General features: G+C 41.4%; 1 protein-coding gene across 1 annotated transcript in view; it reads left to right on the top strand.

Annotated features, from left to right (window-relative positions):
- LOC136421004 (trichohyalin-like) overlaps positions 1–17,602 on the top strand; it is a 41,858-nt gene extending 24,256 nt beyond the window's left edge. Inside the window, exons 9-23 of the mRNA XM_066408150.1 lie at positions 483–1,686; positions 2,752–2,826; positions 4,760–4,906; positions 5,445–5,566; positions 9,895–10,053; positions 10,770–10,931; positions 11,675–11,719; positions 12,077–12,187; positions 12,901–13,026; positions 13,435–13,611; positions 14,328–14,390; positions 15,565–15,612; positions 16,031–16,143; positions 16,657–16,952; positions 17,523–17,602. Of these exons, the coding sequence (XP_066264247.1) occupies positions 483–1,686; positions 2,752–2,826; positions 4,760–4,906; positions 5,445–5,566; positions 9,895–10,053; positions 10,770–10,931; positions 11,675–11,719; positions 12,077–12,187; positions 12,901–13,026; positions 13,435–13,611; positions 14,328–14,390; positions 15,565–15,612; positions 16,031–16,143; positions 16,657–16,952; positions 17,523–17,602 (2,928 nt within the window). The remainder of the gene's footprint in view (positions 1–482; positions 1,687–2,751; positions 2,827–4,759; positions 4,907–5,444; positions 5,567–9,894; positions 10,054–10,769; positions 10,932–11,674; positions 11,720–12,076; positions 12,188–12,900; positions 13,027–13,434; positions 13,612–14,327; positions 14,391–15,564; positions 15,613–16,030; positions 16,144–16,656; positions 16,953–17,522) is intronic.
- Positions 17,603–17,858: the final 256 nt, after the last annotated feature.

A 17,858-nucleotide genomic window follows, 5' to 3' on the forward strand; every position in this document is an offset into this window, starting at 1 on the left:
ATCCCCATCTTTTTTTAAAATGGTTGATGTAGCTTTGTTTACTCCCATTGCAAAGATGTCTTGCTCCAGGATCCTGTGAATGTAAAATTCAATTGATTTGCCTGACTCTGCTTCTGTAGATACAGACAGAGCGAGACGGTCCATTCCTTCTTATTTTACAGTCAATTTATGAAAACTACTCAGTTTGACTTTTTCAGTATGTAACCTTGTAGACCTTTGATTCTGAAAAAGCTCAATTTTCTGGAAAGCCTGTAATAATTCATTGACAATTTAGACTGAGGTCTTGAAAATGCTTTACGCTAAATCTAGAATCTCCCTTCATAGATGGGGATACAGACGGACAGAGATGGTCCATTCCTGATAGCCTTACAGAAAAGAGGCTTTGCAGGAACTCCTTAGCATGTCCATGTTACACTCTACTTCCAAAAATGTCTAGCTCCTGTGAATGAAAGTTGATTGCTGTTGCCTGAATCTGAATTTAGATGGGGATACAGACGGAGAGGGACGGTCCATTCCTGGCCCCAGTGCAGGAGGAGCATGAGGAGGAGGCTGAGACAGACGGGTCGGCGTTCCGCCCGCTGTCGGACAGGCTACGCAGGAAACGGGAGGAGAGCGTCAGGACGGTGGAGCTGGATAACGAACCCGCGCTGTTGTATGAAGGTGAGGAAGGGAAGAAAAGAGAAGGGAGTGAAAAAAAGAAGCAAAAAGGCAGAGAGAATAGAAAGAGAGGGAAACATAGCAGTAGAAAAGTAGAGATTGATATTGCAAACCTGTCTTGTATAGAGGATGGAGGAGGGAGGGAGGGAGAGGAGGAAAGAGAAAGAAAGAAAGAAAGAATGAAAGAAAAGAGAAGTGAAGTAAAGGGAAAGGAGGGAAGGAATGAGGAGGAGGCTGAGACAGACGGGTCGGGGTTCCGCCCGCTGTCGGACAGGCTACGCAGGAAACGGGAGGAGAGCGTCAGGACGGTGGAGCTGGATAACGAACCCGCGCTGTTGTATGAAGGTGAGGAAGGGAAGAAAAGAGAAGGGAGTGAAAAAAAGAAGCAAAAAGGCAGAGAGAATAGAAAGAGAGGGAAACATAGCAGTAGAAAAGTAGAGATTGATATTGCAAACCTGTCTTGTATAGAGGATGGAGGAGGGAGGGAGGGAGAGGAGGAAAGAGAAAGAAAGAAAGAAAGAATGAAAGAAAAGAGAAGTGAAGTAAAGGGAAAGGAGGGAAGGAATGAGGAGGAGGCTGAGACAGACGGGTCGGGGTTCCGCCCGCTGTCGGACAGGCTGCGCCGGAAACGGGAGGAGAGCGTCAGGACGGTGGAGCTGGATAACGAACCTGCACTGCTGTATGAAGGTGAGGAAGGGAAGAAAAGAGAAGGGAGTGAAAAAAAGAAGCAAAAAGGCAGAGAGAATAGAAAGAGAGGGAAACATAGCAGTAGAAAAGTAGAGATTGATATTGCAAACCTGTCTTGTATAGAGGATGGAGGAGGGAGGGAGGGAGAGGAGGAAAGAGAAAGAAAGAAAGAAAGAATGAAAGAAAAGAGAAGTGAAGTAAAGGGAAAGGAGGGAAGGAATGAGGAGGAGGCTGAGACAGACGGGTCGGGGTTCCGCCCGCTGTCGGACAGGCTACGCAGGAAACGGGAGGAGAGCGTCAGGACGGTGGAGCTGGATAACGAACCCGCGCTGTTGTATGAAGGTGAGGAAGGGAAGAAAAGAGAAGGGAGTGAAAAAAAGAAGCAAAAAGGCAGAGAGAATAGAAAGAGAGGGAAACATAGCAGTAGAAAAGTAGAGATTGATATTGCAAACCTGTCTTGTATAGAGGATGGAGGAGGGAGGGAGGGAGAGGAGGAAAGAGAAAGAAAGAAAGAAAGAATGAAAGAAAAGAGAAGTGAAGTAAAGGGAAAGGAGGGAAGGAATGAGGAGGAGGCTGAGACAGACGGGTCGGGGTTCCGCCCGCTGTCGGACAGGCTACGCAGGAAACGGGAGGAGAGCGTCAGGACTGTGGAGCTGGATAACGAACCCGCACTGCTGTATGAAGGTGAGGATGAAGGGAGAGGGGGAGGGAGGGAGGGAGGGGGGAAAAGAGGGAGAAAAAAGAAGGAAAATAAGAGGCAGGGGTTTGGAGAGGGAGGGAAATGCAAGGAGAGTGTGAAGACAGTAGTGCTGGACAACGAACCAGCACTGCTGTATGAAGGTTAGAAAGGAAGAAAAAGAGAATGGAAAAAGAGCATTAGAAAACTGGAGATTGATGTAAAAAGAAAGGGAGAGAAAAAGAAAGATAAAGGAAAGAAAGTGAGGGAGGGGATGAAGGGAAACGGGAGGAGAGCGTCAGGACCGTGGAGCTGGATAACGAACCCGCACTGCTGTATGAAGGTAAGGAGGGAAGAAAAGAGAAGGGAGTTAAAGAAAAAAAGAAGAAAAGAGAAAGGAAAAAAAAGAAGAAAACAAAAGAAAGGAAAGCTCGAAAGAATAGAAAGAGACAGGGGAAAGAGAGTCACCATTAGAACTGCTGTATGAAGGTGAGGAGAAAAAGGAAGGAGAACTTATTATAAGATGAGGTACTTGCAGATCCTGGTCCTGACTTTCTTTCTTATTTTATTTTATTTTTCTTTATGTCATTTCTCCTTGTCAATTTAGTTTTAATTTTATTGCTCTATTTTTGGGTGACATTGACATTAAACATAACAAAGTATTATTTCATACATATAAAATGAATTTGCCTTTGCTGAAGAGAGGCCAACACAGTTTCTTCTTCCACCAGGTAAGAAAAGGAAGGGTTACGTAGACCCAAAGAAGGGGAGCATGCTGGCTAGGGCAGACCTGGACTCAACACTAGGTGAGATTCCATGAGAAACTTCTGTCTTTCGTGCCTTATCTTGTTTTTATCATTATCTTATCATTTTCATAATCTTTACTTCACTTTGCATGATTCATTTTAACTTTATTTTGTGTTGTTTTGTAGCTACATTTGTTGACGAAGAAACTTGTTTGCATATCTTTACATTTCAGTTTAGTTTAGTATCCTTGTTTATTGGCATGGTTAATAGCATGCTTTATTTTCATTTTCACCATCATTTTTGGTTTGTAGCGTCTATTATCGGTGAGGAGGCCCCAGAACAGAAAGCAGAGTTCACGACAGAAATGAAGTTCACAGCCGTCTACAAGACCAACGAGTCAGCCGCAAGTGGGAAGGATTCACCCACAGGTCTAGAATCATGTATTCTATAGATTAAGGAAAAGTCAACAAAGCTCAATTTTGGATGCACTAAAACCTTGAGTGGCCTACACTCCAGCCTTATCATAAGGGGTGTCAAAGAAAGAAAAAAAAGAAATAGAAATCAAAATTGTGGCAAATCTTGTGATGCCATGATTGTTTTTTTTAATTTAAGTTTGACCAGTTGAAAAGTGACTTGAGTTGCTGTCAAGACTTTAACCACTCCCAATTTATTGTTCCATTAACCCACATGTTTGTCAGAAGTCTGGTCCTATCTTTCATCTTGTTTCATAGCTTTTAGAATCACAACATTGGTCTGTATCTCAACCACAAGCAAAGGAGGCAAACTATTAACTTAAGGAACATGGCTGTTCAGTTCTGTCAAATAATTTTTAGTAAATTTCTTTTCTTTTCCTGCTTTGACTCAGGGTCCATAGACCGTGATGATCTTCTAGAAGAAGACCAAAACTGGATGATTCCAGAACCCAAACCGAAACGACTTCTCTCCCGGAAAATCAGCGGCAGTATGGAGGCTCTAAACTCGGCGACGCCCCTGGACAAAACTCCTTACGACGACCACGATTCAGTCGTGAGCGAACCAGATGAAAAAGAGGCGTCCGATGAGGATATAACTGCAGTAGAAAAAGAGTCTAGGACACCGACAAACGGGTCGCTCTCGCCAGGAGAGATTCGGAAATCCGACTTTGGTGAGGATGAGGTACAAAAATACGAGCAAAGAATCGCGAAGGAGCAGAAACTGAGGAAGAAGAGAGAACTAGGAGAAACAAAGTCTACACATGTTTCCAACGAATTGTGTGATCACGACAAAACGACTGCACTTCAGAAGAAAGTACAAGCAAAATCAAAGCAACAGAATGCAAACAATGAAGAATCTGTAGACGACTTTAACCTGAACAAGTTGGTGCATATACACGGGAGGTTGGACAGTCTGGACACGCAACTTAAAGGAGTGCCACCCAACTCCTCAAGAACGGGCAAGACGAAAAAGAGTCCAAAGGAAAGGAAGCCCTCGGAAGAAGGATATTATTCCGCCAAGGGAGCCTCAATTTCCTCGCCAAGATCAGAGATACCAGAGGATTTCAATGGTACTGCAATATAATTTGCTTTATTTTCATATTTTACTTTGTTATGATCTTATTTCAATGGACTAAACTGTGTTATTTCTCTGTTTTTTAGTAGTTGTAAAATCTGCCTCTGAATTATTACTAAACTGAAAGGTTAACCTGGGACCTGGTATAGACCACATATTTATTCACCAAAACAGAAATCTATCAACAGTGCTTATTGCCCAGGCCTGCCAAATGGTTAAAGCAATTCGAAGAACAAAAACTAAGACTGGTTTTTGTTTTTGTTCTTCAGCAGATTATGTAGAAGACACTCGTCTGTTAAATCAGTATCTTCTAAATAACCTGCTGAAGATAGCCCAGTCCTAACAGGTAGCCTAGATGCCATTTCTCTGCTGCCAGAATTAAATTGCTGATCAAAAGTTATGAAATCCATTTGATGACTTCTTTTATCCTCATCTCCTTTACAGACCACCTGTCGAAGTCAGCGTTCGACACCTACTCCAAGCGGGTGTCCCAGATCCCGCTGTCCTCCACAGCCAGCTCCCTGTCATCAGCCTCACCCAACATGGACAGCACCACACCCATCTTCTCCGACTCAGGAGCTAACAGCCCTGGTAAAGTTTTTGTCTGACAGTATCACAATTGATTGTAGTCCTTTAGTTATTAAAGATTATGTAACCCTTTAGATATCAAGACCATCTTTTTTCAGCTCAGGACCATCCAGCCTTGGTAAATTATCTACCTGATTATCGAATACTGTCTGATTGTGTCATTGTAGTCCTTTGAAAGTCAAGACCCCATAGCCCTTTAACCACTTGTTCCAACACAGTAGCAGCCCATCTTCTCCGACTCAGGAGCAAACAGCCCTGGTAAATCACAAAGCTGATTATCTTATATTGTCTGATTGGGTCATTATAGTCTTTTGTAACTCAAGACCCCATAGCTCTCTGTCATCGGCCTCTCCAGACATGGACAGCAGCACACCCATCTTCTCTGACTCAGGACCCTCCAGCCCTGGTAAATTTTACCTGAATAGATAGTTTTGTCTGACTGTGCCATTGTCTTCTGTTGTAACTCAAGACCCCCTAGCCACTGACTGATGTTCACTTGTGTAGAGTAAAAAAGAAGCTTAATCTTTCCACTCCTGTTCAGGTGGGAGCTACTCTATGAAGAGAAAAGAGGAGATTGAGATCAGTAACCTGTCCGAGAAAGTCTCCGCCAAACAGGAGGAGGTGCTGGAGTCAGCTCAGGACATCCTACACTCAGCCAATCAGGTGAGACTTTTAAAACTTTCAGCCAATCAGTTGAGAGACTTCCAAAACTTTCAGCCAATCAGTTGAGAGACTTTCAAAACTTTCAGCCAATCAGTTGAGAGACTTCCAAGACTTTCAGCCAACCAGATGAGCCTGTATAAACTTTTGCCCAATCAGACAAGTCTTTTAAAATTTTGAGCCAATCATATGATGGACTGAAGATCGGCCTCTGTTGGTCATTGGCAACCTTTCAGCCAACCAGATGGATCCTAAGAAACTTTTAACCAACCATACGGGCCTGAACAAACTTTCGGCCAATCAGTTCTGATCAGACAATCTATTGAGTCTGTAGACTTTTGACAAATCAGATGAAATCTTTGTCAAATACAGCAAATCTTTAAAATACAGTGACTAGTACATACTACTCTATCAGTAGCCTTTTCTTTCAATTGCCTCTTATCAGCACTAACTCTACCTTCCTTGCCCTCCCTGCTGTTTTCCTTACCCTTCAAGCTGCACAACTTAAGACATCAGGTGTGCTCCTTGGAGAAGTCCCTGCGCAGGATAGAGAGAATAGCCGTCTCCGACTCCGAGGGGTCGGGGTCAGGGTCATGTTCAGGGTCAGGGTTCTCCTCGGAAGGGGAAGAGTTCTATGCGGACCAGGTGGTTTGTCTGTTTCTTGCACGTGTTTGGTTGTAGGCATGGCACTGTGTGCATGGCTTGCATTGAAGTATGGCTTGAGTGCTATACTGATCAGTGCTTTGTCAGTGTATCTTGCATGTATTTTGTTTGTTTGGCAAGTCACTGTGGTCTTGTCATGGTTTGTGCAGCCTTTTGTTGAATGCGTATTGTGCATGGATTGTTTCTAATTTAGCATTAGCATTGAGTTCTATACAGACCTGGTGCTTTGTCTGTGTTTCTTGCACGTGTTTGGTTGTAGGCATGTTTTTTTTTAACCTTTGTCTATTCATTAAGAAGCTCAAATCACTGTGGTTGTATTTTGTGCCTCCTTTTGTTGATTGCACATTGTGTATGGATTTTATTAGCATGGCTTATGTTCTATGTATTACAGACCAGGACTGGTGCTTTGTACTTCGTGCACATGTTTTGTTGTTGGCATATCATTGTGGTCTTCTGGTTGTGCTTGGTTTTGTTGATATTGCATTGTGCATGGGCTGTTTGTACCATCTGCATGATCCTAAGTTGACTGTGTCTGTTTTTGCTTTTTATCGTTTACGTAGTCACAGGCATTTTGAAGTAGTAGCATTGGCATGTCACTGTGGGATGCTGTCATTGTGCTTTCATTTGTGAATTGTGACTGTTGTAATGTGTGTATGTATTTGAAACTGCATTGGCATGTTGAGTAGAATTCCAGTTAGTCCAGTGAGCGATTCCCCAATGTTTCAGTCTTTGGAAATACATTTGCTACTTCTAGTTTTTCACTGCTTGCTACATGTAGCTGAAGAGCATGCTTTGCAGCATGTGTGAGTTGGGCATGTACCTGTCTTTGTTTTACAGTAATTTCTAGTAGCCTGTTGAATTTCTGTTGTATTACCTATTAAAATTATGCTTTCCTGTCTCTTTGCTGGCCCAGGAGGTGTTCTTTAACACTGAACAGTTGTCCAGCCTCACCGATTACCTAAAAACACTCAAAGAGAAGGTACCTGTGACATGATTTTATAAGTTGCAGCTCTGCATTTTAGCTTGTCATTTGCATTGAGACTGACAGTGTGACTGTACTATTTAGAGAAAGTGTCTGACTACTGAATTATGTTTGACCTTGAACACTGCACATCTTGATGATTGTTTTGGGTCATTGATTACAAGTTTCTTGTACAATTACAGTAAGATTCATCCGGTTGCTTGATTTATTTTGTACTACATAAATCATTATGCTTGGCCAGACTTATCAGACTAACTACCTTTACTAACATGGGACCTCTGCCCCCCTCCCACATATGCAGACCCTTTTGGAAACCACCAGGAGTGACCTTGGCTTACAGACAGAGGTAACTGGATTAACTGTTGCTGCCTTTTTGTACCCATATATTATTTACAGGTCTACATTATACTCTTACACTAATAAATCACAACTCAGTTAGCCTAAAAATGGGGACACTTAGTGTACATGTAATTGTAGCAACATGATAAACTATAACTTTTAAAAAAAGAGTATCATGGTTGAATTTGCAGTTTTCCATAGCAACAGCATGCATGAAAATAAAGAATATTTAATCAGGTCTCTCCATGGGAAAGTTACAAAATGAAACACAATTTTGAGCGTGACTTTCACAGTTGTGTTTGGAGGGCTTGGAAGCTTATAGCAAGAGCATTTGATTTTGTATTTTTTTTCCTTTTGCAACCCCTCTCTTGCCTGGCTTTTGCTGTTACCAAATGCAGATCTGATGCAGGAGTTGGCCTATATCTGGGAGAAAGTCAAACACACCCAGAATGGGCTGATATTTGCCAAATCCCCAGCCCTTGCCCTGGGAGGTTGATACAAATGTTTGGGGTTACTGCCTTTTCTTATACTGTCAATCAAGTGCCCTGGTTCACAACAGAGGGTCCAACAAGGGTCTTTGGAGGATGTGGATTGATTCTTCCTTATGCTACAGTCACTTAAGAGTAGGTAAAATGATTTCTTGAAACCCCCATCAAGGTCCTCCATCTCCGACAACCATAATCACATTCAATTTGCTTCCCCTGGTCTAGACTTTAGTATTAACTAGATTGTTGAGAGGACCACACAGGAGTTTCTTCCGTAGTTGGTTTTCCCATTTTCTGAGCTTCTCAACAGGGGACAGAAAAGATTGTTGTCCTCCGCAATCTGCTTTTTGGGGATTGTTAGACAGTTTATTCTTTACCACCATTTCTGATACGTACATAGCAAGGTGATTTTGTGGGTAAGTAGAATTACATGTATTCAATGTGTACATAGCCATGTTGTATTATGTCTTGATAGCTTGAATTTTTGTGTTACCTTGGGACTTTGCTTCTAACATTTGGTGCTGTTGAGATGTTTTGTTGCTTTACTTGTAGATTTTTATGGGTTTGAAGATTGCGCTTGGATGTCTAGCAGAATGGCTGCGTTTTCAGTAACTGTTACATTGTATTTTGTTTAGTCTATTTCTTCTGTTGCCTTGAAGTTGCAGTCTCCAGCCTTGGTTTGTTATTAGATTGGCCATTGTTTTCGTAACTGTATATGTGGTAAACAGGAAGGTATGGCTGTGACTGTTTTGGATACAACATTTCCTTAGCTTTTGTTTCTGTGCTTAAAGGGCTGTCTCTAGGACCTGTTCCTCCGTCCCGGGACTGAAATTTGCTAGTTGGGACGGAGACAAATTTTACCATGTCTGTCCACAAAATATAAACTTCGTGACATGAAATTGATGAAAATGTACTATCACTTATATAAGCTTAGACAGACAGATTTAGCAATAAAAGTTAACAACATGGGCTCCAAAAATTAAGTGGGACAGAAAAATATCTTAAGCTGACCCTGCTTTTAACTGTTGGATAGTCCTAGAGCTTGCAAATGCACTTCTAAGGTCCCAATCATTTCCCACTGTGTAACAAGCAGGACGTTTGGGCACAATTGCCTGCCACCTTAAGAGGATTAAAGTGTTACGGTGACAGGAAATGGGGCATGGAACAAGAAGAAGGCAGTCTTTAGAACATTGTTACTAAGTATAGCCAGGCTTTTGTAAAGGCATGGCAGTGTGTTTGGGAAGTGGTGAGGTTGTGAAAGGAGAGGTCTGATTAATTTTTCATCAGTGACATGTTCTGTCAATTGTCGTATTAGGTCAGAATTTTTGGGGCTATGGTATTCAAGAACAAATGGCAAGACATAAAAAAAGGAAGTTCGCATCAAATTTGCGGGTTAGGCAGCTGCATGCATAGAGAAGGTTAAATTTGTAACTACTTTAACCATCCCAGTGATCGATCTTTTAGATCTTACTTTCAAATAGATTTTTTATCAGATCTTATTAAAAGCTTTCTGTACACATCATTTTGTTCAACCCCTAACAGCTTTGTGCTATTTACTTGATCAATAACACATCCAAGATGGATACATCCAAAACTGTCTAAGAAAACCACTCAGGGGACAAAAGGTGGTTGCTATAGACAGGATTCTTAATGCTTGTGTCAATGGGAAGAATTATCTAAGGGACCACCAAAAATTGGTGACTATGGCCAGGTGGTCCTTACGTAGGGGTGTTCTCTTGACTTTACAGAATCAACAGTAATTCTTAGCTTGCAGCATAACTTTTGCAGGACACAGACCTAAAAATGTCTGTATACAATTCAAATTCAGCTTGCGATGACATTTCCCACATTTTCCTCCACAGCAAACCGCGGCCAGAGCGGCACGTCAGGTGACCAGCACGGTCCTCACGACCTTGAAGTCTGCGGAACAGGTGAGCCAAGGTCAGCCAGACGAGGTGAAGACCATCAGCGTGAAGAGGAAGCAGGGCAGCATGGACGAGGCCGAGAGGCTGGAGGAAGAGGTGAGACACCCCTTTATATGAAATAAACTGCTCCAGGATAAGGTTGTGATGATAGAAGCATGGACAGTACTACTTGGTAATTAGGAATGATCCTTGTTTTAAGAACGGAAAAGTCAAAGAGACTGGAGGAGGAGGTGAGACACCCCTCTTTGTAGAGTAGACTAGTCCAAAGATAGATTATTAAAGGATAAAACTAGGGGCTATATTACATGTCTCTTAAGTTAGTGGTGATCACAGTGCTTCAGTGTGGAAGAGGCTGAGAGACTGTATAAAACTGTCTTTTTATGAACCATGATGACAGCACTGAAAAATGAAAGCACCAAACTTGTAATATCATTAGGGAAGTGATTTCATATGTTAAATGTCAAATCAAGTTGCCAATTGAACAACTAGAAATAAAGTGGGCATGTATTTGTATTAAAGATAGGGCAGTATGTATCTGCTGCACATTGTATCTTCGTGTAGCGACAAGTTGGGAACTTCTGTTAAGTGGTTTGAAGGTGTATCAACTGTATATATTACGGTAACAGTAGATAATTGTTTGTATTACCTCAGTTTATGCAATAAAGAATGAATTAACACCTGTTTGTGTTATCACCAGGTGTACCTGGATGCCGGGAAGGTGTTAGCCCTTTTATCAAACCCAGTACATGCTTTACTGTACTGTACTGTACTGTACTGTACTATAACACCATTTTGTATTCCCACCTGTCCAGGTGTACCTGAATGCGGGGAAGGTGTTTGCACTTCAGGAGGACCTGCGGCACCTGCAGAGCCAGGTGGAGAACATCCAGGAGGACACACCTGAGCCGCAGGTGCGCGCCCTGGAGGAGCGGGTCACAAGAACCATCGCACAGGTGCAGCAGAGTGCTGAACATGTAAGGAAACTTTCTTCTTATTTCTACTGGTGTTATAAAGGTGTTTATGTTAACTTTCTAGGAGTGTCCCTGTGGTGTAGTGGTCTACGCTTCTGTTACTAGCCACATCTGGTTCAAATTACTTAGATCAGAAGGCCCGGGTTCAAGCCCCGGGTAGGGCACCTCTGGACAAGAGGCGCATTGAGTCATACCAAAGACTTTATAAAAATGGTACATACTTCTGAAACAGTATGGAAGTTAAACACACTCCACTGCCAGTGGACTAGCCCCCTGCTGCAGTGATTGCACCACAGTGTGGCCCAGGGCTATGAAACGGGGATGGGCACCGCCCTATACATCAATTATGGTGTGGAAGGATTTTAATTAATGTTAACTTTCTACTCGAACCCTTGTGTAGAAAAAAATGGATCTCACTTGCTGAAGAATACACTCAGGTAGAAACACACTTGTAAAACTGGTGTAACTTAGTGCAGAACATAAAGCTTTATTGATGTAACGTTAACAGAAAGTATAGCAACTTTGGTAGAGTCAACTACAAAATAGAATAAAAATTGAATTGCATAATGTAAAAACTTACTAAATACAACTGTTATGGAAATGTTTACATAGTTAGATAGTTGAACACTTTCAATTTGGATGTGTTCAAACCAGGGGAATCAGGTGTAGGTTTCAGTTGGTATATAATAAGTCAATTTTCTGAAAATGTAAGACTGAAAACTTCATGAACTTCCTCTTCACTGCAGGTACGCAAGAGTCAGGAGAGGCTAGAAGAGATCGGAGTCGGACCGGTGAGATCTTTTTATTTCCTGAAACACTAAGTCTTGATGTTTTGCTGCCTGTGGATGGTTTGCAATCCTTAAAGATACGTGTGCGTGTCACAAGTTGCGCTTTTGTTTGATTCTCGCTCAAACTAATCTTAAATGCTTGCAAATGAAGGTATTGTTTGTTTGAACCTTTGATTATTCATGACAAGCTCAAATTGGCCTGCAGGCCGCTTTTCATTGAGGTCATGAAATATATAACAAAAATGCAGTTCAATTCACATGTATGTGGCTTCTAGGCTTGATGAATTTGCTACATATACAATTATTCAGAAATCAAAAGCTTGAATTTGTGGGACATTGCTTTTTGTTCCATCTATGCAGGTGAAGATAATAGAGGACAGGATGAAGAATGTGAACCTGGGCAGTTCTCCCACCAGCACCACCGCTCCAACACGACCCGTCCCCGCGCCCAGGAAAAGTCTGCAGCAGAAGGTGGGACACTCGCACTTCTGAGTGGTCTGCTGAACGATATTATAACAGTTCATATTTCTAAACAAAGACATAGTGTTCTAGGATGTAATATGATTTGTGACTTGTGATTTAATGAAATTGCAAACAGTACAATACACGTGGGCCACAGGAAGCTGTTGCTGGTGTCGTGGCCCACACACAAGACAATACACAGCACATACAAATAACAAACGGTCGGTAAATACAATTAATCTAAAATTAAAGCAGCGTAATAAAACATAACCTAACTATCGCTTCGTATTACTACTATTGGTATTATCACTGGTTAATGCGGCTTCTGGCCGCCAGTATGTTCTGAAGTCTGGGGCAATGTCTTCTGTGTGCCTGATGCCTCTGCTGAGTTAGTATCAGTCAGATTTCAGCAGGAACTTTATGAATTTGCTAATTCTGATTCAAACTTTGTCAGAACTAAACCTCCATTCAGTGTAACACACCTGCTTTGTCCTTATCATGATTAGAGTTGACTAGCAAAAACCATGTAAGGAGTCAACATATCAAATGCATACTCATTTGAAGAAGTCTGGTTTGTTCTTTCAAAAATGATCAAAGTGTGGCTAGCTCTTCCTAACCCCCAAAACAACTACAACACCTCCAGAGCCTTACTAGCTTTCTCTCAAGAATTCTCAACCCCCTTTTGTGTACATAAAGAAAGATACTGATCATGACACTTGCAGGTTGCAGAGGAACACAACAGAAGGAAAAGCCCCGGGAACAGCCGGCAGCATTCCAGGAGGAACTCCAGGACTAACCTGGCCATGTCTCCGGAGAGGGAGGAGGAGGTCTTTGACAGGTATTTCTGGGTTTCATTCAACATAGCGTACTATCATGATATATTTTTTTTACATTGTATAAGATTGTCAGAGTAACAGCTTTCTTGTGTTGGATCAAAAGGTCAGGGTAGTTGCCAATCAAACTGAGTGCAGATGAATTTTCGAAGTATAATGTTTAACTTATTACTGGCTGCAAAGATTTGACCTGTAACCTATAGCTCCCCATTTCTTACCGTAACAATTCAGAATACTACTTATTTTCTGTATAGAGTTGCATTGCCTTAAAATGTACTGTTCAGTATACATGTATATCATAATTACTCCTAATGTACATGTTCCTAGTAACAACTTGTATATAAAAATTCTATGAACTTGATGGGCATTATGGTTGATTCATTTATGGTTGATGGATTGATTGGTTCATTGACAGATTGACAGATTGATTCATTGATTGACAGAAACCTAGCGTACAGAAACTCCATCACGAAGCGGGGCGGTGAGTCCGGCCTGAAGTGGGAGCTGGCGCAGGAGCCGCCCCAGGAACCGGAGACGGAGCGACCCAAGAGGCTGGCCGACGTCAGGAGGTGGCGCGCCAAGAACCAGAAGGCAGAAACGGTAAGGGCAAAATGTTGCACACATAGTCGAGTAGGCGCAGAAGGATGACAGCTGAGACACAATGATATGTGAAAAAAAGCAGTCCCATTGTGACGGATACCCCGAAGAATTAAGAAAAGTTGTAGAGTTGTTTGGAGAAGGAAACAAAATCTACTTTTGAGAGGCAGTATAAGAGCAACTTAAGATAGCAGAGGAAAATAATCCTATAAGACGAGCAGTTTTTGCCTTAATCTATTGTGACTTAATCCATTGTGTTCTTGACTCAAAGTAGGAAAGTTGTACTTTTTGGTAGTTTTCTATTATATTATGATTATAGCACAAAGATAGAGACGGTTAGAACTTGCACACATCCCATTTTTACACTGCTGATTGGTATTCTTAATTGGTATCAATGGTTAGTTGATATTAACTTATGGTAGTTGACAATAACTAACCAGGCTGGGTTTTATGTAGTTTTGGTTAGTTGATATTAACTTGTGCTAGTTAATGATGACTAACGAGGCTGGGTTGTAAGTAGATGTAGATTTAGTTGATACTAACTTGTGCTAGTTAACGATGACTAACCAGGTTGGGTTGTATGTAGTTTTCATTAGTTGATATTAACTTGTGCTAGTTAACATTGACTAACCAGGTTGGGTTGTATGTAGTTTTGATTAGTTGATATTAACTTGTGCTAGTTAACGATGACTAACGAGGTTGGGTTATTGGTGTTCCAGTCCCCTGTGAACAGGCGTAAGGTGATGCAGGGTGACGAGGAGGTCGATAACGGCAACCTGGATGTAAATATTCTTCCTTCCCTTTCAAAAAGGAAACCAACCTTTAAGACACTCTGTCTTCTTCCGGTGCATGATGTCTTAGACGTTGTGAAGATCCTTTCTTCTCCTTCAGATAGGACATCTTCAAGGCCCTCTGTCGCCTTCCCTGCATGATCATGTCCTGGATGTCTTAGAAATGAAACTAGACACTGGGCACGTTGAATTTGGAAAATCATTCACCAAGTTTCACCTGATTTGTTATTCAGTCTGTATGACGATAGAGCATTTTGTTTGCATCTACAATATTGTATCTTTATTTGCACAGTCATGGTGTTGAAAAAAGCCTGCATATATTCAGTTGTATTAGACTTCAAACATTTGTATGCAAGTCCAAACTGCTAAGTGCTTCTGAATTCAAAGTGACCATAATGATTGTTACTTTCTCAGCATGAATGTCTTTAGACTGTCCTTCATTACCCTTGAAGTCGCAACTGTATACGGACTCAGTGTCTTCAAGAATATCTTCTTCCTCTGCTGGAATGTCTTCAGACACTATCAGTAGTTTGTAGGACTGGTGTAGAAGATTGAATGTCATGCAAGACCTTTTCTCGACACCTTTCATTCAACTTTTACAATCATGTACATGTGTGATTTAACCTGATTTTTTCAGATTTCTAAGATCTGAAAATCACAGTCACTGTGGTATCATTTAGTGAGTCTTAGATTAGTATTAGACGGTTGCCCATAGAATCCTTCAGTCATCTTACAGATGAACATGCTTCTTCATGTAGTCTCATGATCAATTAACCATTATCAACAGAATAATGATTTAGCTTCCTTTCAGCAATGATTTCTTGATTTAGATACTCCCCGGATCATTGAAATCATCCCATCATCACACCTTCATCTCCTAACATCAATCATGACATCATGATTTCATTCCTCCAGACAACATCCACTATTAGATTCTCCTGCAATCTGAGCGAATCATACATTTATGATTAACACTTTCAATTTTTCCATTGCTGACCAATATGCATGGCAATGATATATATTCAATCATGTTATCCTAACTACTTTCCCAAAGAATAAATTGCATGTATAAAACCGAATGCATGGTTCCATAATCGTCCATTGCATGATCGCAGTTTAACCATGATCCTAACCCCGGTGATTTTCCCCTGATGTGTCCCTCCAGTATCCCGATGAAGATGATTTGGTGGAGGATGAATCTGACAATGGCAATGTAAATATAACACAAACCCTACTCTGCTTGTCTGCCTGCTTTTAACCCCAATATCTCCATTCAAAATACCTCCCATGCAGTGTTAGGGTTACATATTTGTCCATACGTAGTTGGTGTTACACAATTGTTTGAAGAGTACAATACTTGTACATGTAGTTGCTTGTACTCTGTTGAGTTTTGCCATTTGTGTGTCCTGCTGTCAGGTTTCAGTATATTAACATGTAGTAGTTGAGCTTGCAGTTGGAATTAGTTTTCATCTGGTAGGGCTAGTAGAGCTGCTGGTTTGTACATGTCTCATGTGAAAGAAAATCTATCCAGTTGCTTTAGTATTTGTTACCCTGTGTGTGTTTAATGTTGATACCTCAGATCACTAAGTTAAAAGTAAAATTGAAGCACTGTTGATGGTTTTGATCCCCAGGATTCCTCTGAGCCGTTGAACAGGTTAAAGTCGGACGGTATGACGAGCCCGTCGGTTCGGGAGCGCGCGGCGGTGTGGGACCAGCACTGGCAACAGGAGACGGACAAACAGAGGTTGAAAAAGTGTGTAACTCTACACTAACACACTAATGGGGAATGGTGTTTTTCCTATATTATTATGTACAGTATGTCAGTGTAATATACATTGACTGTCATGCAATTTAAAGTGAATGGAAGGCCATACCAAAATGATGTAGTTTTTGTTTCATTTGTATTTGCTTTCTTTAAAGAAGCACTAAGTCTTCATTTATTTAATTTATTTCATATCAAAGGCAGCATTCTTTTAAGTCATCGCTTTATTTTAGGTTTACTTAAGGAGCACAATGTTGTTTTTACCTCAAGCAACGAAAACACTAAAACAATAACAGGGATAATATGGTGGAAAAACCTTTTGCTCTCACTTTTGAAAAGGATAAAATTATACCTAATATATGAACATTGAAAAACATCTAATTTATCTGACTTTTAAAGGTTTTTTTTAAGAAAGGAAATTCTTTTCTGTTTGAATAGTTGTAAGACTATGGTATTATTTGATGCTTGTTCCAACATAAACTGCTTGTGTCGCAGTGACTCCGTGCGAGTTTTAAGCCAATGGGAGGTGGAAAAAGAGAAAAAACGCCAGGAATGGAGCCCGGTCCGCCACACTAGCCCCACTTGGTCAAGAGAAAGCTCTATTTCTCCTGGGAGAAGACCTGATTGGTCAAGAGAAAGTTCCACTTCCCCTGGAAGAAGACGTGATTGGTCGAGAGAAAGTCCCACTTCTCCTGGGAATAGATTTGATTGGTCCAGAGGAGATCCCACTTCCCCTGGGAGCAGACGTGATTGGTCAAAAGAAAATCCCACCTCTCCTGGGACCAGACCTGGTTGGTCGAGAGAATATTCAAAATGGGTGATGGTGATCAGGTTACAGGGGCAAACTTCTGATTGGCTGCTTGGTTGGTGATGGTTATCGGGTTACAAGGGAAGCCTCTGATGGTGAAGGTTCATGTTTTCATTCAGTTTGGTGGTTGGGATTTTGGAGCCTGTTTGTAATTTTGCAAGCAAGTTTCGTTTTCAGGGGACTTCTTAACCTGGCCATAGCTTACGTAGTTCATTTCACAGGTTGGGTTGTGGCACTAATAAGAGGTGATTGGTTACTGGGTTGGTTGTTAATTTGGTGGTTGTTTGTCTGTTTGCTTGCGTGAGTGAACGAGTGAGTGAGTGAGTGAGTGAGTGAGTGAGTGAGTGAGTGAGTGAGTGAGTGAGTGAGTGAGTGAGTGAGTGAGTGAGTGAGTGAGTGAGTGACTGAGTGAGTGACTGAGTGAGTGAGTGAATTTAGTTCGTGAATTCAGTGAATGAGTGACTGAGTTTGTGAATTCATGCATGAGAGTGTGAGCAAATGGTTGCTTTGTTTATCTGTTTGTTTTACCCTAACCATGCCTATATTTCCGCAGGTCCGACTGCTAATGACAGCCACCCAGTGTACTACAGCAGGAGGGTCATGGGAAGGAGAGGCATGGTGACCAGCTTGTAACTCTGGGAACAAGAATAGTCAGGAACACACTTCCAATAGGCAGGAAAAACATTGTACAGAAAGTTTAAATGTTCAGTCTGTTCAGCACATTGAGATAAGCATATCCAAGTGACCACTATGTAAGGAATTGTACTTAAAAAAGCAAGATTGTATAGGAATGTAATTCACAAGTATTACAACAAGAAAGTTGTATGTATTAATGCTTCGTGTCAGGCAGTATTAGATGACTTGAAAACTTTTGCCCTTTGACTTCTAA

This window comes from Branchiostoma lanceolatum, chromosome 15, assembly GCF_035083965.1.
Source record: "Branchiostoma lanceolatum isolate klBraLanc5 chromosome 15, klBraLanc5.hap2, whole genome shotgun sequence".
NCBI lineage: Eukaryota > Metazoa > Chordata > Leptocardii > Amphioxiformes > Branchiostomatidae > Branchiostoma > Branchiostoma lanceolatum.